Here is a 22,738-nt window from a genome sequence, read left to right as displayed (position 1 = left end):
AATTCTGGTCGCTCTTTCAGCTCCTGGAAATCCCCACCGACAGCGGTGCTGACACAGATGTATCTCAAATGCCTCCCACACAATGGTTTTAGGGATTGTGCACTGTAAACTAGCACAGTGCCCAGCACTCACTGATGCACTTTCCAAGGTTCCAAGGCAGCTCTGAAGCATTTGATGGTCTGGGCCAACATCTTGCATTTACACAGCACCCCACATCTACAAATACCCAAATCATTCTGCAAGAGCTTCATGGGTTTGACACGTCTGCTGGTAAAGCACACAAAGCACCCAGTGCTGAGATGCACCAGACTTAATAAGAAATCCCAATTCTTTTGCTTTACTTATCAATAACAGACAACGGCCACTGGCAGGAAGTAAAATCATAACAATAATAATTTGAAAACATGGGCAACATACATTCCAGATGAGTGTCTGGGAGATTATATATAAAGACTGACATTTCCCTTCTGAATAAAAATATTCCACAGTAGCAATTTCAATCTTCTGCAAAGGACAAGGACCACAAAAATGCTCCTTTCTGTAGGAATAAGTATTCCTCCCATCTTCCTTGACTGTCTCTGAAAGATATGGATGTAGTTCTTTCCTGCAGACACACAGAGTACAGGTAGCTCTCAGATGATATCCCCCCAAAACTATGCCACATCAATATAGCATCGATAACTTTCTCCCATGGGAGAAAGGTGTGCCTGTCATTCCTCTTCTATTTTTGTCCTTAACCCATTCCTGTAAAGGTAAGATGTCAATACAAACCAGCTCTGACAAATGCTCCACTTCCCAGAAGTCTGTCCCACCTGGCTGTGGAATCTGGTCTCAAATGCAGGAAAGGTCCTGTTCCCTTTGGACCTCCAGTTTGCCCATGTGTGTCTTAAATAACTGTTTACCTTAGTTCCACCTCAACAGTTACAGAAAATGAAAGAAGACTAAAATAGTCCAGGTAGCATGTGACAGCTGAGTCAAGCACAATGGTCTCTTCCAAAGTGGTATAAACCTCTTCTTGACCTCGAGAAGAAAATAAATCAGACTGATCCCAAGAAACAGCTTGTCTGCAAAATGGGATATGCTTGTAAGCATCATTTGTATTGTTCATGATCTCTGTACTCATCCATGTCCACATCTGAATCAAAGAGGGAGTGTCCAGTGTAATCTGTGTCAGGGGTCTGAGAAATACTGTTTCCTTCCTCATCAAATGTTTCTGTCCTTGAATAAAAACTGAAGTCCCGCCAAGGGGAGTAAATCTTGCTTGCTTCGCTGCTTTCCTCAGATTCATACAGAGTGTTGTCATCATCATGGTGCCATTCTGGCCAGAATTTCCTCCTTATTCTTTCACAATACATAGCGAGGTTAATTAGTTCACCTGCAACACAGCACAACACACTCTGGTAAATACATCCAGTCAATAATGCTCTAACTCACTTGCTGATGCAGAAACACATTAGCATTATTCGGAAACAAACTGTGCAGGTTCCTTCCAAAGAAGCTTCAAAATGCCAAGATCCCATCAACCCTCTTAGCAGCTCTGTTTATAAGCTTCATGTAACTTAAAACACATATTATTAACTTACATGCAATAAAAAGGGTTAAAGCTGAATGAACATAAATGCATGTAGCAAAATAACTACCTGAAATTCAACCTCTACAGAAATTATTCAAAACAAGATACTAACATTATACATTTGTCATAGGAAAATTCTTGTTTATTTTGCAGAAATCTGTCTTCTAAAGGCAAAATTTGATCCTATAAATGCAATACACTTATTAAAATACAGTGGAATGGGGTTTTCCACCACCAGATGGCAGCGTTGTCTGCAAGATAAATTGACATTTTAAAGCTTCTATAGGGATACTTGTTCACCCTTAACGTTCCTAGCCTTAGTACCCTACGCTTTATGTTTCTATATACATGTATGCTTAGAGTGTGCTTAGAGAAGAAATTAGAAAAAAACTTAAAAGAACAAAGAAACAATAGCATATTAAATGGAACATGTATGTGAAACCTGCACTGACAATAGCATGAGTAGGTGGATGGGCAAAGAATCATCCATACTGCCTAGGTATTTGCACCCATTACCATCTATTTGTTTTCATCAGAGAAACTAGTTCAACAAACATACTAATCCTTCTTGAAAACCATGGACCCTTCAGAATTTTATCCGTGACTCCCCAAACATCAAGGGGAAGAACTGTCTAGACAATACTTACGACCTCAAGTATTTTTTTTCCTCAAAGTTTTAATAATGAGCAAGTCTATGCCTCCTAACTGTTGCATTAGTAACGCTCTCTTGCACAGAGAAGATCTACAGGTCAGATTCACTTCTTGTACACCTATTTCACATCTTTTTCCTCCTTAGCCCTTCCCATTTTTCATACTGTGTGGTTTTATTCTGAAATGGGATGCAAAGACACTTTCATATAAGGGAAACACAAAAGACAAAACACAAAAGATGAAACATGAAACAAAACCAAAACAAAACTGTGGGGAGTGAAGGGATATGCTGGTTTCCAATTAATGCAAAAGTACAGTGACTCCAAAATCAGGTTGAAATTCTTTCTGTGCCCAGCATCTTCAGTAACAGCAAAGGCCGTAATTCAGTGGGGCATCTGCTACTGTCCTCGTATGGGAGGTGCTCCAGCCCTCTGATCATCCTTGTAGCCCTCCTCTGGACCCATTCCAACAGCTCCATATCCTTCCTATGTTGAAGATTCCAGAAATGGACACAGTACTCCAGGTGAGGTCTCACAAGAGAGGAATAGATGGGCAGAATCACCTCCCACAACCTGGGGGCCATGCTTCTTTCGATGCAGCCCAGGATACGGTTGGCCTTCTGGGCCACGAGCACACACTGTTGGCTCATGTCAAGCTTCTCATCCATCAGTACCCCCAATACCTCCCCTGCAGGGCAGCTCTCAAACACGTCATCCCCCATCCTGTACTGAAAACGGAGATCGCCCCAACCCAGGTGTAGGACCTTGCACTTGGCCTTGTTGAATCTCATGATGTTCTCACAGGCCCACTTCTCCAGCCTGCCCACGTCCCTCTGATGACATCCCATCCTTCCACTGTGGCAACTACACCACTCAGCTTGGTGTCATCTGCAGAATTGCTGAGGGTGCACTCAATCTCACTGTCAATATCATTGACGAAGATATTAAACAGCACCAGTCCCAGTAAAGGCCCCTGAGGGACACCACTAGTCATGGATCTCCGTCTGGACTTTGAGCCATTGACCACCACTCTTCGAATACGACCATCCAACCAGTTTCTTATCCACCGTACCATCCACCCATCAAATCCATATCTCTCCAATTTAGAGAGAAGCATGTCGTGGGGGACCACATCAAAGGCTTTACAGAAGTACAGATAGATCACATCCGTTGGTTTACCCGTGTCACTGCTGCAGTTACTCCATCATAGAAAGCCACTGGGCTGGTCATACAGGATTTGCCCCTGGTAAAGCCATTAATTGCTGGCTGCCACTAGTCACCTCCATGTTCTCCATGTTCTTTAGCATAGCTCCTAGGAGGATCTGTTCCATGATCTTCCCAGGCACAGAGGTGAGGCTGACAGGTCGGTAGTTTCCAGGGTCTCCTTTCTACCCTTTTTAAAAATGGGCAAAACATTACCCTTCTTCCAGTCACCAGGGACTTATCCCAATTGCCATGACTTTTCAAATATCATGGAGAGTGGCTTGGCAATCACATCTGCCAATTCCCTCAGGACTCTTGAATGCATCTCATCAGGTTTAAACACAAGTAAATGCCACCAAGAGTTTGTCTGATATCAGAGATCAGTTAAGCTTTCTTACCTTTGATAAGCCTCTCTGGTCGAGTTCCTGGTAATGTCCACATTGCCTGTGCTAGATGCCCAAAGACAGTGGCATCAACAGTGGAAACATTTTGTCCCATAATGTACTTCTTGTCACCTGTAAATATAACAGCAAATATTTCTCAACTGGATGTCATTTCTCCCTAGTCACAAAAAATAAAGAAAGAAAATAAAATTCCTTGGTTACATCTTTAGCCCATTTTTTTTTTTACTGCAATAATTTAGAGTAAAAGCTTCACTGGTTCAAAAAGACAGGGATTCAATGCTGAATATGGTTCAAAAGCTGTTACTCAGGTTCAGTAGGTGAAATCCATTACCGCAGCTCCCCCTGTGCTCACCACTTACATAACTAGGCCAATTACAGAGCCACCACTGGCCAAGTGACCTCCTCCACTCATCAGAGCTGGCAGGCAGCACATACACACTGCACTAGGTCTGCTGCATTTAATACCTCCTCTGCAGCCAGCAGGTGCCTGAAAGCATTATTTTCTCCTTTGGTGCAAATCCAAAATCATTCAACCATGGTTCTAATTCATGAATGCACTTGCTGAAAGAAGATGGTCACCCTGTACCTCTTGTACACGCAGATCCAGTTTCAGATCACTCATCTGATCACACAAGAAAAGAAAGTCATACCCAAAGCTTTCCTCTCCCACCATTATTCAGGCTGAAATCAACGCACCAGTCAGACTGGCAGCGAGTGACTGCTCAGAAATGACCTGTATCTCCAGGAAGAGGACACAGCCATAGTCAGGAGCAAACAACTCTCCTCACACACTACCTGTGTGATGCCCAGAACCTCCCAACGCTGGTTTCTACCTGCAAGGACCAAACAGAGGCACACTAGGGATGCAGGAAGGTAAATGAAACAGCAGTCACATTCCACACCGATACTCTGCTTACCTCTCTGGGCACCCCAATGCCCTGAGGGTCCTATGTGGCCACCACAGCACAAACAGATGGATAACTATCTAAGATAGGGAAGAAAATCATGTTTTAAAGCCACTATTTGCAAAGAAACATGCAGTTAGAACTTGTTTCCTCATCACAAGCACAGGAACCGGAGCAAAGACCGCATACTGGTGAAACATGAAGTAATGCGGAGATCAGGCTAGATGGTTGCACGGTCCCAGCCTTGACCCAAAATGCTATGAAGTCTGTGAAATGTATTATGTAATTCAGTTATCCAAATCTAGGTATCTCACCTCCCCAGGACATTCTTCTTCCCCTGTCCAAAATAAACTGCCTGTAATTCAGCAGGTTATTAAATGTTAGGATTATTGAGTGAGTTCAGAAAAACTGCACAGTAGTAAAATGCATCAAATTCCAGAGTACAGTACAGTGAATGCTGTACTACTGTGTAGCAAAGCAGTGCTTAGGAATAATCAGTAACAATAACCTCCTCTAGCCTGTCAGATGCAATTTTAATATGAAGCTAACTCACCCCAGCTCTTTCACAGTTGCATCAATCTGTCATTTGAAAACTACATACGGAGTAAATGTTGCGTCTTTTCAGTATTTATCTGACACCTAGCATTCATCTCTCTCAAATGCAGCTCAAAAACTGGTCCCCAAACCACAGTTATATGCCAACAGTAGGGATTTAGCATCATACAAGAACTGAGACTCAATCTATAGCAATGTTATGGAAGTAACACTGCCATTTCCATCTTGCTACAACTAGTGCACGTAAGAAGTGAGGGCTGAACCAGCTCGCTCTTTTGCAGAAAGAGTGGTTCCCCAGGCACAACACCCCACACCTTCAGGTGCATGGAAACACAGGGAAAGAAGATGAAATAGAGCTGTGATTCAGCCTTCATCATGTAACACGGCCCCCATGTAAATTTCCTTCTACCAGTTCCAATCCATTCTCAAAATTCCAGTGTAACCACTATCCAGAAGACTGTGACAGACCAGATATCATCTCACAGTGTCTAGTTTTATGCCAGATTACGCAGTGCCTGTTGCACCGAGGCTGCCATAGTGCTAATAATCTCAAACACCTCACTGCACCCCCGGGGCTAATCCAACAGAAATGCAATCACATGGTCACATTGGACTTGGATCAAATTTGTACTGTCTGGGAATTTGACAGCACACAGATCTGCTATGAGGCAGGCACCAGAGGATTAAAAAGAAGCTGCTTCAGCACTGGGTCAAGAAATCCCAGCAAGAGACAGATCCATGAGACGCAAGGCCAGCTGGAGACCTGCATCTTTCCACAGAATGTACAGCCTTTGAAGGCTGCCAGAGGGTGTTTCAATTAGCAGAGGCTCAGGTTAGCCCTACCTCTGTTTCAGCTCTGAGCACCCCTACTCTCCACAAAATATCAAATGCTTTTTGAAAGCCGATTCAAGCAGCTGCTGCCCTGCTTTTCCCTGCTCAAAATCCCCATTTACCCAAAAGTCTGAGGCAGATACACAACTGAGGGGGCACCAACAGATTTACTGTCACTGCTCACTCATCTGCATCTTTTAAATGATTACCAAAATGTATTTTTTATATATATGGTAGTGTATATAGCCAGCCTCCCCTACTTCCAGGTAGTAGGAAAGTACTACAAGACAAGGAAACAACATTTACAGTCTAAAGACTGCAGGACAGAGAGCAAGATGATATCAGCAGGGCAGGCCGAATCATCAGAGGAGGGTTAGTTACAGTTCCCATATTTATAAGAGATCTGGACAAGTCTGCTAGGGAAACAGGCATATTGGAGAAGGAAATTGGTTCTCAGAAATGAAAAAAATAAAAAAAAACACTCAAGATGTGACTGGGACTGTGAAAATGAGTGCCACAAGACCTGGCATCTGCCAAGTTCCCATTTTCTGGATGGAGCTCTTAGAATTTAAAAGTTATTCTTGTTCCCAAGTGAATGGTCTCTGTTAAAAAATGGGGAGCATTAAATTAATCAGATATGCTTGATGACTGGCAGCTACAGTTTGGTACGTGCAGCCATTCTCTATGACAGGCAACGTTTTTAAACTCTTAAGATTGCCCTCCAATTAACAGACAAAATCCCAACTGCTTCCTCTTCTGGGAAAACACATGGGCACGTGCACGTGGAGGGAAATCTCAAAGATTCCTGTGCAGGCAATAGGCTGACGGACCACTTTCTCTTTCCCCCTGCCTGCATTCAGGCTAGAACTCCTCATCCCACCTCCCAGGATACCACCTGGAGACCACAGTTTCTAGACCCAACCACAAACAGCTGGCTGGGAAAACCTGAGCTTGCTGGTGTTAGTGAAAAATCAAGGCAATTATAGAAAATTAGACAAGTGCACCAATAATCCATAGAACAAACATAATTATTCACATTACTGCATACTGAGTAATCTGACATCCATTTCAGAGAGGAACATGAAAAATGTACAATGTTCAGTTGGTAATGCAGTGAAAACAATAGAGCAGATCCCCATCAAGGCTTTTTGGAATACACAAGGTACAACATTCTTATCAATAATCTGGAAGAAAAAATAAAGCCCCTGCTGATAACACACGTATCATACAATTAAGAAAATTCATCTAGTGAAGAAAATGCTTTAGCCTTGAGGAGTTCCAGTGATTTTTCCCACCAAAACGAAAAGCAAGACTACTCGATGGTAGCATCTACCTTCACAAGGAGGTGATCCAGGCCACCCAGGGAGGGAGGAAGAACTAGGAAGAGCATCTGCCTGCAGACTGTAATCTGACAAATTCCAATTTGTCAGGTCAGATTTTGAACAGATTTTGATGGAGACTAACATCTGCCACCAATTACTAATGAAAGTGGTAGCACCTCCACCTACTGAAATCTCATAATGAAAACAGGATGCCTTTTAGAAAAGCACGCCTCAGCCAGAAAAAAAGATACAGGCCTCAAGACAGCAACCAAGCAGTTCGATTCACAGAGATCTGTCTAGACAATTTAATGATCCCTTTGAACTCAAAACTTCACAAATCTGAGCATCAGCACAGACTCCAGAGACAGAAGGGTGGAGCCTTCAAATAAGCAAACCACGAGACTTTTACAGGTACTCAGGAACATGTTTCAGTTTTCTCTTGAAGGCTACACCTACTCTTAGCAGACAGGGACAACTTTAGCATAGACACATTAAGTGCTGCTCCACTCAGCCTGTCAGCATTGCCTAGGAAGAGCCAGGGGGTTCTACTGAGCTCCCAAGTCACAGGTTTAATTCACTTCAGCTCCTGCCCCAACTCTATTCCTCTTTATGAAATACATGGATCCAGGCAGTGCCAGCCTTGAAGCTACAACAGCAGTCCACAGTTAAGGGCACCTCGAGCTGGCCACAGCTCTGCAGCAGATGAGGTCAGACCTCCTCTTCTAAAATGAGCTGCTCCCTCTCTTCCTCCCCCAAGAAAGAAAAGGGACCTCTTAAGCTCCAAAACCAGGTTTACCTATTCTACTGCCTCTTCTTAGTAACTTTTTTGCTAACAAACAAAATACAGCATGAGAAAACATTGACCAGCTCCTCAAAATACAAATTTTACACACAGACCAAATACAGTTAGCTCTCAGCAGACTGGAAAGGGAGAAGCACACTGTAGTCAGCTCTGGTACAGATTTCAGCCTGAGCTACACAACAGAAATGTGGCTCATGTGCTTCTTGCTAAGCAGGGTCAACCTGAAGACTAACATTATGGGATCTGCCCATGACGACCAAGAATCCTAAAACCACCTATTTTCACAACACAGACCCATCTCCTACTAGCAGCTTTGAATAAAGCTGCTAACACCAACCTAATACAACAAAGTCCAGCTCATCAAAGGATTTTCAAATGGCAGCCTCATACAGATCTATCAAATAGCTATGAGTAATATTAAGTAAAAACGGGACCCCCCAAAAAGTATAAATAAGATGTTTCATTTACAGAACGAAACACTACATCTTCCTAAATTCACAAGCAAAGTGTTCTTCCAAAAATCACAAGCCACGTTCTGCTCCTCCAGCTACATACACCTGGTGCTCAGACAAGGAAGCCACTTACTCCTCTAGAGACGCAATTTGGCAACAAACAACAAGGAAAGAAACACTGTCCCTGCCAGAGCCAGGTGGCACTGAATGACAGCAGTAGTGTGGACTCTACCTACTGATAAAATGAGATTATTTGCATACACAACCAAGCTGCCAGAAGTACCTGCAGTTGATTTCAACCTGTGGACATGAGACTGTGAACAAACAGAACTTGTATAACTTGCTGTACGTTACCCAGAAGGCCTGCTAGAGTCCGCATGTCCTTCTCCATCAGCGTGTACATCTCCTCCTCAGTGAAGCGGCCAATGCCATGGCCGTACATTTCCCGCTTCACGATTCCTTTAGTCAAATGGCAGAAGATCCACTTCAGCAAGTCACTGAAGGGGCCAAAAAGTGAAACCATCTTTTGTGTCTCGTGAAGATTTTCCACCCATTGGCAATAAGCTAAAGTCCTAGAAGAATGCAAAAATAAGTTATAGCGGTACAGTAACCAGACAGACCATGGTCACCCTGCAAAGGTTCACACAAAGGTTAGGCAGCAAGCTTTCTTAATGCTACGTGCTCACTGCTCTGATGGAGAGGTAGTTTCCAGTAACAAGCAGACCCTGATGCAACTCACAGTGGCAGCAGAGAAAACTGACCTTGCAATACTTAGGCAAACCATGCAGTGCTTGTTCTCTCAGTAAACCATTTCTCAACTCAAGAGAAAAATTATATTCACTTTGAAATATAAAATAACAGCGGCACAATTCTGCTAACCTTGCATGATAAAACACAGTGCCAATAGGATTTATTAGCTGAAGAGGGTTCACTGCACAGACCTGGGGAAAACAACAACAGCCCACAGAGAAGCCTATCTTTCCCACCAATCTTTTCTCCTTGCTTTCTATACTACTGAAATTTAGACAAGTGGTGACTTTGCCCCAATGTAAATATTGTAACAGTCATTTTTCAGAAAATCTCTGCTCTCCTCAGGAACTGACAATGACACAATCTTTCAAAAATAAATTTTTATAAAAAGAGGGGGTGAGGGTTATTGCGTTGGTTTCCTCCTGGATTTTTACTCTCTTCAAAATGTTGATTTTACAAGAAAGACATTCCTAATGGATTCTTGTGTTTCAGGTTGTGTTTCAGCTTTATTGGACAGCAAATTTCTTAGTTTGAAAGGTCTTTTTCTAAAATTTTGTCTTACTCAATGTTTGTTCCTACAAGAATTTTTGTTCCTTACTAATATTGTAGGCAAAGAAAAACATTTGTTTTGACTTATGAAAAAAGAAATACTAACCTCTTTAACACCTAGCATCTTCTGACATTACAAAGAAACCAAAAAGACCGTATGACTTTTGTCACTAAGTTCAAGGTATGTTGGAAGAAGGCTAGACATCTCAAAGTATAAATGACAAATTTATGAAGCCAAGAGCACCTCAGAAACACTGGGAGTTGACAAAGTATTCCATTATGTTTGTAGCAATTTCCAAACTGAAAAATCCAGAAGTGGATTTAAATATTTAATAATGTATGAAAACGGTCTCATGGAGACCTGATAAACTAGCAAAGGTAGATTGAAAAACTGAAATATGAGAAGCTGCAAGTTCATGTATTCAATTATATTTAACTTCATAATCAAATGTTTCCATTTCCAATATGATCAGAGCTCCATTTTTTAATTTGGAATATGACTTCAGCTTTGTCATTGTACATATTTCTAATCACACATAAATTTCCTTAGTGTTGACATGGATCAACTAATTCAAGAAAAGAAAAAACAAAAAAAAACCCAAACCAAATCCAATGATTTTTTTAAATGTACACTTTATCAAACTCCCATATGTCGTGAACAGAAGCCATGTTCAGCACTACCATCAGGGAACAACTACATATACACCATGAAAATGTTCTAATCTTTAAGTTTCCACAGATTCTTTACTTGAATTACTATTAAAAAGAGGTAAAATGAGAATATTTGGCATAATAACTGAAAAAACATCCACTTATAGCTCAAATTTACAAGGCTGTCAACAGAGCAGGTAAAAGGCATTTTAATTCTATTTTGAACTGTCCACTGCAGGACAATGCCTTCTGCTCAAACTGGTTTCATTAAAGTCAGTACCAGTGAAGCATGTGTAGGTTTTGCTGCAAATGCATGAACAGAGAAGAACAAAAATGCACATGCTATACTTCTTACGGCTTTTATCCTCAACCGGTCTCTCCACAACCTCTTGCACTGTATTCATATGACAAAAGCACCGTGCTTCAGTACCACTCTTCTGTAAAGTTCTTGTTTTTCAAAACAGATGGATCAACTCAAGTCGTTGGGCTGGTTTCAGCACAGAGGAGTGTGAAACAAAGCCAGATTTAGCGAGAGGCACCAGCACAAACAGGGGAATGTGAAGCCAGCAAACAAAGGAATAAACAACTACTGAGACACCAGAAGTATTAAGTTTGGCTAGAAGATGTGGTGTGAAACTGCCTCATTCCAGGAAAACAGCATAAGGGCGCTCCATAGAGGAGAACGTTTCAGTAGTCACATCTCACAGGCCTGGGAAAGGAGAAGGTCCCTTGTGCAGGGACAGCTCTAAATAGGAAGAAAAACTCTGGTCTTGATGCAAGCACTGGGAAATGATTACAAATACTACTGAATACGCCAAGAAAAAGCTGTTCTCCAAGACCACTGCTCTGTGTCTCACTGCAAAAACCCTCCTTCACCAGCATGGACCTGACCAGCTTAACCCCATAACTCTACAACACATAGTTGCTTTAGAGCAACAGGCCTGGCCACAAAGAGGGACATCAAGAAAAAGAAGCCAAAAGACAGGAAAAGAAGAGACGAGACTCTTCTGCAGCATCTTTTATAAGTCATCACAGTCACAGTCACACAAGACTAACTCAGCCCTATGGACTTGCCATCACTCCTGTTCGCTCCAGCTACACCAGCACCGCACCAAGAATGATCAACCACATCCAGGACGGCTTTAATTTCGTAAGAGAGGATGAACACGGTTTCCCACAAAACTAATTAGCCTACCCATAAAAGCAAAAATGCATTTTCCTAGTGCTTATTTGTTTGCTCTGGGGAGAAGGTCTTCAGGCCTGGAAGAGGCAGAGATCAGATGAAGCGTTTAATGATTAGGACAGCAACACAGGAAGAGCAAGACTGCACAGGATTTAGATAATCCTGCTCAGGCTAAACTGCCAGGTGCAATCCTAAAACATCTTTAAACTAGTAAAGTTGTCACATGTCCCAAATCTCAAATTTACATGGGCGATGAAGGCAGCTAAATAGACAACCAGAGAGTTTACTCCTAAAATTTTATGGTTCTGAGCATGCAAAAGCAAAGAAAGAAACAGGCTCATATACAGAGAGACAGTTAAAAGCACTCTTAAGACTGATTTACAAGTACTATGTTATAATAATTCTGTTCAAAGGTTCATTAATCTGTGCTTCCTATCAAAACAAGCTCCTCTGCATTTAATCCCACCTATCGCTTCTCTGCTCAGACTATGTTACTAGAGTATTATTATCACAAAAGTTTAGAAAATGCCAGAAATCAGGTAGTCAACATAACCTGCTTCAGCATAACTATACATTTTAAACTACAGTTACTATTTACAGGATGACATAATCATTTTAAATATTGCCCTGTACTGAGTATTTTGGGAAACAGTAACGTTCCCATTTGTTCCAGCACACCTGTACAAATCTTAAGAATATAAATAAAACAATAAGGCATTAAAGAGCAATGCAGTGTGGGTGAAGCAAATCTGAAATCTAAATGTAACAGCAGCTTTGGCCTCGATACATAAATCAGGAGGAAATGGAGAAAGTAAGTCATCAACAGCGGCTTGCCTGATCATTCCCAAACCGTCCGAGCATCAAGGCAAGCAGGAGGTTTTCATAAGGATGTGAACTGGGGGCTATTTTTCCTACCTGAACCTGTGCAGAGTGGAAATTCTTGATATACAAAAGGATTATAATGAATTCATTCCATAATCAGCTATAGAAACCCCACCTGCTGTGCACTGTCCAAGAGACACTGGCTTTTAAGCTGCCAGTGGCATTCAAGCCTCATCATTACTAGCAGGAGAGATGTTGCTCTTATAGTTAGTTTGATATATTTAAACATATTTATATTATAAATATATTTTATGTTTAATACATGGCAAGTCTGAATACGTACCGAAGCCAGATTCATTATGCCATGATTTTCCTGCCCTTCAAGCACTTACCACATACATGATGTTTACATGGTCGTCCTGAAGGACAAAGCAAGGAGCAGTTAAATATGCATGCGTGCTTGACAATGCAGCTAAACCAATCTAATGGGTTAGTTTGGTTAAGCTGCATATTCAAGGCTTTAGGTTCTCACTAAGCACATTAGTGTAACTGACCCAAGCTACTTCTCCCGGGATTAAAGTGTCAGGAAGCTCCCCACAGCAACTGCTAGCCCTCTGGCGCCAGGAGCTGCCTGGTTTGAGTGCCAGCACTGCCACCAAGCCCAGTGTGACACTGCCAGGAGGATATAAGAATCTGACATCCTCCAGCCCATCTTACACAGAGGTCCAATCGCTGCAGATACACCAAAAGCTCAGGGCATCTTGAAGGTGACTGTGGGTGCCCCACTGGTTTCTGAAGGCCCATGGGTCGCTGCAGGCAGCGAAGGTGACTCAGGGCAAGCCTTCAGCAGATGACAGAGGTCTGCACCAGATCCACGACCTGGGGCGAGAGCCATGAAATCATTCCGCTCCCATCTCTTCCCTGCTTCAGCTCAGCACCCATTCAGGTTAGCGGCCTTTTTTTCTTTTGCCAATTTAAACACAGCAAAAGCCTAATAGTTACAGCATTCTCCAAGCACAGGAGCTCCAGTGCCAGCTCCAAATCGGTCTCATACATTTCGGAGATATGCTCTAATCCCAGCACAAAAATAGGTGCATTCGCTTGCTGTCTCTCTACCTGAGCCCTGCCAGGCACTGAAGCCCGGGGTGGAGGCAGGGTGTCTAGAGGCCGACTCACAACAGCCCTGCACTGCTCTCAGCTCGAGCCAGAGCAGCAATTTCCACCTGTAACGGGCAATAACTGGGGAAGATGAGCAATTACCGCAGCAAAAGAAAAACATTTCAGGAGGAGACGCAAAGCACTCACCAGGATTAGCTCCATCCAGAGATAGCTCACCACAGGATGTACTTTGCTGCTTTGTTCGATAGATGAACTACAGTATTACTTATTTATGATGAAGCTACTTTGCATGCTGCTGACAATGACACTGTATGAACCACATTCCACATCACTGCTTTGGAGGCTTAATTTTATAAACCTTACTCAGCAGAAAAGCGATCACTGTTACACATTCCTCACTGTGGGACTTGAAGACACCGTGAACAAATCCTACATTTCTGGTGGGAAGTGAGTAGGTTCAATGACCAAAATGAAGGGATCCCACAACCACAGATTCAATACTGCCAGAAAGAAAGGGGTCCTAACACAGATAAAGCCCGATTTTATTTTGGTGTAACTATAGGATGGTCAAAGTTGTTACCTAGTAACTACAGCAGTACAACTGTGATGCCTCACAGCTCAGGCTTTGCCAAGCACAGAGAACCAGAACAGTATAACCTCATCAACACAGCGAGACTCTGGTACAGCCACACTATTGGGACATAAAGTAAGACTGACTGCAGCAAAAATACATGCCTTAAGGAAACTCAGCTTTGCGACTAAATAGGAAAGGCAACAGGAGCACACAGCCAGGCAGGCACATCTATTCTTAGTCAGCCCAGCTTTGCCCACCCGTTTCAACGCCACCACCCTGAGTCAGTGCCTGAATTTGCAATACCTGTCCTACCTGTCCCCCATGCTCCCCAGTGCCCTGCCCAGCAGCGTTCACTCAGCTCAGAGGGAGCCTAAATGGACAAACAACAGCTCCACAGAGGAAAGCACGATTTGTAATTGGGACACAACAGCACTACGTTTGTCATCAGTAATGCTACATTGAAAGCAGTGAAGTCTATGGACCACGAAACAACCGACACTGAAGCAAGGAGATGGAGCATTAGGGAATTGAAAGGCCTCATCTTTCCTTTGGCAGCTAGAACAGAGGGCAGAAAAATGAACAAAAAAAAATAGTAGATTTGCAGGCTACTTGAGTCAGATTTGGGGCTATGGCATTGCAGATGGGTATAATTGGTGAAGATCATGCTTCTTGGAAGGCAGGGATTACGTTTATGAACTGTATCATTTAAACCTACCTACTGAATGCTGAATTTCTTCCCAGGAAATACTAAATATTATTTGAAGAACTATAATGTAAAAATGCTGTTGCTCACTTTCAATCACAAGGTGAAAGAAAAAGCAAGTAAATGCATACCATTTCAAATCACATATCGTTTTGAAGAAAAAAAGTGCAACGTGAACACCAGACTTAGTACAACAAGGACTTAAATGCAGGCTAGAAAGCAAACTGTTCAGAAAAGGCCTTTTGTGTCAGCTGAGGCAGCCAGTGCAGCATTCGAGATGCCATGTCCACCTGCTACTTCTGTGAATCCAGTCTGGAAAGGGCACTTAAAAAGGACTGAAATGTAAAGCAAGGGGTAAGTCACAGATACTGTTTTCAAAGGCATCAGTAAATGCAAAAAGTACCAGCAAGGTTATATTCCTGTTTTCCATTCATATACGTACTTCAGCTTCTCAGGATGCTATGACTAATACTGTATCCTATCAACTAGCAGCATTGTCAGCCATACATGTTAACAGCAGTATGGCCTGTTACAGGAAAGGCAAAAAATCATATTATAATTGATCACAGATAATTAAAATCAAAAACTGTAAGAACACAATATTACCGATTCACTAGGAATGCTGGGGTTGTACTTCTGCATGCCTCAAACCTTGATTTTTTTTTTCTCTTTATTAACAAGGCCGTTTCTATTCAGAGGTCACATGAAATGGGACAGAGGAGCAGCCCATTGCTGCTCCCTTCTGCAAAGCTTCAGAGGGCTGACACCTCACTTTGCTTTCATGGCAAGACAACTTTTAAGAGGAATTACCCTCAGCTCATTCTGGCTTACACAGAAAGAAGCAGCAGTTTTCTAGAGCAAAGAGAGTTCTGAAATTAATAATTGAGTATCCAAGCTTTCTGCAAAAGAAGATACAAATTCACATCCAGGCATGAGTGCAGGGGCAGGTCTGACAGCACGAGAACACAGCCAGCTTGGCCATGCAAGCTTACCAGTATAAATGCTCCTCCACCATCCTTGTTACAGCTCTGGAAACAGCTCTTTCATGCGGACCAAGGTGTTTATTTAAATTCACTCCAAGTTTCTCTTCCAAAAAGTCAATAATGAACTCAGTGCCAGACACTTTCTTGTGATTGTATTCAATCCAAGGCATTTTCCCTTGCGGGGAAAGTTTTCCATCAAAATAGTTCTAAGGAAAAAAAAGCAAGTAAACAAACAAATAGACAAAAGAGGCCTTTCAGGTTCTGTTTCGATAAGAATAAAGCTTTTTAAATACTCTACTGTGGTTTTACAGGCAATATTATCCAACAATTTTTTTTTAATTAATATTGTAGACTAGTGGTAGCTATTCAATAAGGACAACAGCTCTACTCTATATAACAACTCAGATAAAATTATTTCCAGGTCATGTAAGGTGTTACAAACTTTTATGTTGAATGCCACATGATGTAATGTTATTTAAGTATTCATGTTATTTAAGGGCTTGGAGATGCTCAGATCTCCCAGAAGACTGGGTTCATTACTCTGAACAAGTTTTTAACCACAGGATTGACAATTAAATTTGGCTCCTGAAGAGAACAGCAGTTTTCATGTTGAAAGTATTTTTAAGTCATGGTCTCTCCCAGATACCTGCATTACCCCCAAGAATAAAACACACACAATCACAAGCATATAATGAAGCGCATTTCATTCCTTTGCAGGGCAGGATGGAAAACTGTGTTTACATACGCTTCTGCAGCCTCATAACTTAGTCACTTGTTACAACTGGGCATCCAAGAGCCCAGCAGCAGTACATAACTAGTGCACCACTGAAAACCGATAGCATAGCACTCACATAGTAGTGGTGTGTTTTCCCTGTTTTGCAGTTAAAGAAGGTGAAACATAGATTACAGAATTTATGTCTCATCTGACAAGAAAGACACTTTGGAGTGTGTGCAAAAAAGGGCAACAAAGATGTTGAAGGGTCTGAAGCACAAGTTTTCCGAGGACCAGATGAGGGAATTGAGGTTTAGTCTGGAAAAAAAGGCTTACAGGAGACCTTATTGCTCTCTACAACTACCTGAAGGGAGGTTTTAGCAGGGCTGGTAACGGTCTCTTCTCCCAGGTAACAAGTGATAGGACAAGAGAAAACAGCCCCAAGTTGCACCAGGGGAGGTTCAGAATGGATCTTAGGGAAAATTTCTTCACTGAAAAGATTGTCAAGCATTGGAACATGCTGCCCAGTGAAGTGGTTGAGTCACCATCCCTGGAGGTATTTAAAGGACATGTAGACATGGCACTTAGGGACATGGTTTAGTGGTAAACTCAGTAGTGCCAGGTCTACGGTGGGACCTGATGATCCTAAAGGTCTCTCCCAACCTAAATGATTCTGTGACAAACAGTCAAGGAATTGCTGCGTTTCAAAATGTGAACAGACATTTTACTTCAATTCTCTCATACTTCTGAAGGCAGAACTTTTTTCCAATGCCTTCTGGCTGTAGCCTTTTCTGGGATTTCTGCCCAAATAGCAAGGGATACCAGATTGTACAGTCTCATCTCCTGCAGCCCTGTGTGGGTGAATAAAATATCTGAAGCTACCCCACTTGCATGTGGAGGTGACAGGGTGGGGTTAACACTCTGGTCCACAAGTGAAACTAAAACTGCTGCACACCTGAAACTGGAAAGAGAGCTGCCCCATTCTTCTACCTTTCAGACCTACCCTTCACCAAAAAGGCTCTTTCCGCACTTGGATTGACTGATAGGTTTCCATAATTTTTCACTATGAATTTATTACAGAAGCATAAGCTTTTTCTGGAACTACACAGTGTGTCGGTGGCATTGAGCGTTGCTGGCTTAATCTTTCTTAAGCCCTTTCAGTGCAAGACTTCCCTTCTTGCACACAAACACTGATGTTTTGCAGAAGCTACTAGACTTGAAGATGTGTACACTACGTATTGCAGTTACTATAGTCTACATAATTTGCAACCCCAAAAAAAAGCAAGTTCTTATTATTCAACTGCACATTCTTCAAGCACATATACATAAATACATTGCATAAAAAACTGTTAGTACTGCACCAATGTTACATCCTCAAAAACACAAATGAGAGGTAAGGGTTTTATAGGAAAGTTGGTTTACCAATTTAAAATTAAAAAAAGCCTTCCCGGGATTTTCATGTTTCATTACATAGCATTTATCAAACAAATCAGGAAATATCTTTCAACGACCTGAAAAAACCTTAGTCTCTGTAGAAATCTGTTTCACTGTTCTTGCATCCACTCTTCTCACATAGGTACTTTTAGGCTTGAAACTTCACTATCCTTAAGGTTGCTACTAATTGCCATCAAAAATTTATCAATTTTCCACTTAAAAATTGTTCCAGCTGCAAAGCAGGGGAAAGCTATGGTATTCTCACTAAAAAGAAAAAAAAAGAAAAAAAAAAAAAGACCAAAACAAAAGCAACTAAACTATCCCCTTATACTTCATAGTACATTTAACTGAACTGCAGCCTGCAACGCAACAATAACAAGATGTCCCCAGAACCTCATTCATAGAGGAATTTAGAAACAGAATGGCACAGAGCACTTCTAGGGTAATTTTACAGTCCTATCCAGAAGAAATTAGGTTCTACATTTTCAATTACTGAAACGCTTATGCTTTTACTTTTAGTTGTGTCTCTTCCCAAGGAAGCTACCATCTTCACAGACCTGGCACAAAAACAGCACGTTATATAAACGCTCAGCTCTTCGTATTCAAGGAACACCCAAAAGATCTCCACAAGCAGCCAGAATGGACTCTTTCAAGATAAGCTTTATCAAGAAAAGCATCATCAAACATCTTGAAAAAACAGCTAGGTACCGTGACAGCCCAACCGGGGCAGGGGCGTGGGGAGGGAGGGAAGAGGTGCTGCCTGAATTATTTTTGATGAAGAACTTGCACCTCAAAAGGCAGTTTTAAGAAAATGTAAGCACATTACAAGAGAGCATCTGTTGGAAGAAACTCAGATGAGGGTGAAGTAGGAATGTGCCACCCAGTTCCACTTCTCACATGCCATTGAAGCATGTTGTGTAACACACAGCATGTTATTCAACAGTCTGGTGCATATAATGAAGTACATAAACGCAAGGAATCAAAACACTACATAGGGCCAGTAACCCACAAGCACCTTAAGCCCACATAAGCCAGCACAGCTAAAAGCAGCAACGTGGCACTCTCAGCACCCACAGGACCCATTCCTGCTCCTGCAGTACAGCACGTGTGGACCTGAGATAGGTTAAAGCCATATAAGCTAAACCTTCATGGCTCTAGCTAGGTGAGCTCTAACCCAGACTGATCTGTCACAGAAAAATACATGCAGGAAGGGACAAGAGGGAGCCGTCAGCCACCAAACGGACAGTTCTCTTGGTGGTCCTGCTGACCTATGCCAGCTTAGAGTGCTCACAGCTAACAAGTAAGGAGAGACAGAGATGCAACCCCAAAAAGTAACGCTTACCATCAGTACAGAGAATAGAGAGGGGAGGATAACCCTCTGGAAATACCCATCTCTCCAAAAAGCTGCTTCCACCCAGCATTACCTGTCCAAACCACTCCATCTTGAGTCATAGAAACATGCAGCATTATCTTTTAGAAGTGACCATCTCTTACCACAACCATCTTTTATACTGCAGCTTTCTTTAACTACTCTCCACCAAAGCAACTTTGATCATTGCAAACCTCTGAAGCACATCAACTGCCATCAGAAAGGAAACGGATCTCACCCATGTAGTTTTCCCTTCAAGCATGCAATTTCTGCCCAAATTACTCTGGGTGAAGACGCAATGGACACTATATCCTCCTGCTCCAACATGTTCAAACTTCAGTATCTTGCAGGTTCTGTAAACTTAAATGAGGCAAATACATCCCACAGGATGGAAATCTCCCTCTGTAAAGCTCTAAAGTATCTGATTCAAGTACCATTAAGTCATATAAAGACTTAAGTGAAATGTACTAATTCGGTTTTCTTTCACTTTCAACGTAAAGGAGTTACATCACATATGAAGCTGAATGAATATCAACCACAAATCTTTTAAAAAAAAAAAAAAAGTTGTAATATGCTTAGTTTCCCTCTGTAAAACACTGGACATAAACAAAACATCCTCCCTAACACTTTGGTACGTAGCAGTAAAAAGTGACTTGAACCCATGTGGCATAAGCATGCAGATTACTCACAGCTCAGTCTCTTTGAGACAACGTAAGATGCCAAATTTACATCATTTACAAAAAAAAAGAGGAAAAAAAAAAAGACATATCTTCCACCCAAGATCCTCATTATATTTATCACCATTCTTGTATCAGCTTAGCTGCACTCAATGCTTTACACAGAGAACAGAAGCCTGCCCCATGTTTCACAGATGTACATGTTTCATGCTGTAGAGCTTGCTGACACCGCAACGAGGCACACACTAGACTCACAGTGTCACAACTAAACCCTGACACTAACAGGCAAGACTGCTATATTCAAATTTCTGCTCTCACGCCTTTATCCACTGAAATAGTTTGGGCTTTATGCCCTGCAGGAAGATGGCATGGGATGCACCCAGCCACAACTCAAGAGTAGTTATTCAGGACCTCTAAAAGCAGTCCTGTCTTGTTTCACTGGAGGGGAAGCGCTGGCAGTGGGAGAAGCAAAAGGCCACTATGTCTTCCCAGGAGAGCTCCAAGAGAGAAACCCTCCAGGAAAATAAGAAGCTGCACCTGCCTAATCTTAAATCTCTTTAGCATGGTGAAATTATAAGATCAAATAATGTTATGCTTTAGCTTTGGGGTATTATTTTAGCATTATAAAAACTCCAGACTACTCTCCCACTTCAGCATTTCCAGCCAAGTTAGCTTCTAATATTTGTTTAGCTTTGCCAGTCAAATCTAGAGCTGTTCCAGACCAATGTTATTCGGGTCATATCCTTAAAGGTTATGCATCAAATTTAACTGAAGACATAAAAGTGCCAGTGTACCCACCTCACTGTAGGGTGATACAGACTGCAGGGGAGGAGAGAGGGGATGACTGTTTGCCATTTCATGCAATTACAGCCAGCTGCAAATTAAAGAAAAACTGCACCATATACCTGGTAGGGCAAATCAGCCATCCTCAAGTAAGTTTCCATTTTCAGACAGAATGGAGATAAGCTTGGAACGCCATTGCGAGGCCTGGAAAACTGATGCAGTATGATAGCATCTTTAGAATCAAGCTCTTCCTCCTTCCTGTCAAAACCAAAATAGAACTTAAAAAAAAAAAACCCAACAAACAGGCACATGGTATGTCAGGCATTAAACACACAAAGGAGGAATTCTGGCTGAGGCAACACACACGTCCTTTCCTCACTACTGCAGGCTTGGGATTCTTGGGATGCAGAGGCGGTGAGGAGTCGTCAGGCGCCCGTGGCTCAACTCATCCTGCCGGGAGACAGCAGAGAGCAGGCAGAGCCCTGCACAGCAGCGGGGCCAGCAGCACCTGGTCACCCAGAGCTCCTGTCCAGAGCCACCTCCTGCACTGCTGCATGGGGTGGGTGGAGAAAAACAGGTTAAAGAGGGGGCGGATGGGGGAAAGGGGGTTAAAGAGAGGGTGGATGGGAGGAAAGGGTTGAAGAGGGGTGATAGGGCAAATTGGGTACAAAGGGGGTTAAAGACGGGGTGAATGGAGGAAAAAGGGGGTTAAAGATGGGGTGAGTAGGGGAAAAGGGGGTTAAAGATGGGGTGAGTGGGGGAAAAGGGGGTTAAAGATGGGGTGAGTGGGGGAAAAGGGGGTTAAAGATGGGGTGAATGGGGGAAAAAGGGATTTAAAGGTGGGGTAAATGGGGAAAAATAGGGTTAAAGAGAGGCTGAATGGAAGAAGAGGGATTTGAGAGGGCGAATTGGGTGGACGAGGTGCTAAGGGACATGGTTTAGTGTTTGATAGGAATGGTTGGACTCGATGACCCGGTGGGTCTCTTCCAACCTGGTTCTTCTATGATTCTACGATTCTATGAAAAAGCGGGTTAAAGACGGGGTGAATGGGGAGAAGGGGGTTAAAGAGGAGGTGAGTGGGGGAAAAAAAGGGGCTAAATAGAAGGTGAATAGGGGGAAAAAAGGATGAATGGGGAGAAAAGGCTTAAGGAGAGAACGAATGGGGGGAAGGGGTTAGGGAGAGGATGAACGGGGGAGAGGGGTTAGGGAGGGGACGCGTGGGGAGAGGGCGAAGGAGGGACGCGGGGCGGCGGGTCCCTCACCGAATGGCCATCAGCTCCCGCAGCAGGAAGGCCGCGGCGGCCAGCAGGGCTCCGCCCGTCAGGTACAGCGTCTTCTTCCACCAGGAGTCGGGCCCCAGCCCGGCCATGGCGCCGCCCCCGCCCGCCAGGGGGAAGGCGACGATCTGCGCCCCATAGAGGGCGGGCGGCGGCGGCTCCTCCGCGCCCCACGCGCCGCTCAGCTCCGGCACCGGGCACCGCGGGGCCGCCAGCGCCGCCCCCCACCGCATCGCGGGCCCCGCATCCCCCCGCGCGCCGGGGCCGAGCGGCACTGCGGAGACCGGCCCCGCTCCGCACAGACCTGCGCAAAACCGCTCGGCCCTGCGCAGCCCGGCCCCTCCCAGCCCAGCCCGGCCCCATAGAGTCACAGAATCACCAGGTTGGGAAAGACCCACCGAATCATCGAGTCCAACCGGTCCTGCCAAGCACTAACCCATGTCCCTCAGCGCCTC

The 22,738-nt window shown here is 43.2% G+C and overlaps 1 protein-coding gene across 1 annotated transcript; it reads right to left on the bottom strand.

The window, feature by feature from the left end:
* FAXC (failed axon connections homolog, metaxin like GST domain containing) lies at nucleotides 1-22,530 on the bottom strand. The gene is made up of 6 exons (XM_069851149.1): nucleotides 22,269-22,530; nucleotides 21,129-21,264; nucleotides 16,041-16,237; nucleotides 9,052-9,269; nucleotides 3,825-3,941; nucleotides 1-1,375 (listed from the first exon to the last, which is right to left on the bottom strand). Exons 1-6 carry the CDS (start codon nucleotides 22,514-22,516, stop codon nucleotides 1,092-1,094), a joined length of 1,200 nt encoding a protein of 399 aa, XP_069707250.1. The 5' UTR covers nucleotides 22,517-22,530; the 3' UTR covers nucleotides 1-1,091.
* Nucleotides 22,531-22,738: the final 208 nt, after the last annotated feature.

The sequence above is a fragment of the Phaenicophaeus curvirostris genome, chromosome 2 (genome assembly GCF_032191515.1).
Source record: "Phaenicophaeus curvirostris isolate KB17595 chromosome 2, BPBGC_Pcur_1.0, whole genome shotgun sequence".
Classification (NCBI taxonomy): Eukaryota; Metazoa; Chordata; class Aves; order Cuculiformes; family Cuculidae; genus Phaenicophaeus; species Phaenicophaeus curvirostris.
The sequence above is the reverse complement of the archived record's forward strand: the minus strand, read 5'-3'. Positions and strand labels throughout refer to the sequence as shown.

Coding starts and splice junctions, on each gene's coding strand:
- FAXC (XM_069851149.1), bottom strand. CDS start 22,516: ATGCGGTGGGGGGCGGCGCTGGCGGCCCCGCGGTGCCCGGTGCCGGAG. Junction 21,265..22,268: donor CGGGAGCTGATGGCCATTCG/GTGAGGGACCCG, acceptor TGGTTTTGACAG/GAAGGAGGAAGAGCTTGATT. Junction 16,238..21,128: donor TGGCTGATTTGCCCTACCAG/GTATATGGTGCA, acceptor TTTTTTCCTTAG/AACTATTTTGATGGAAAACT.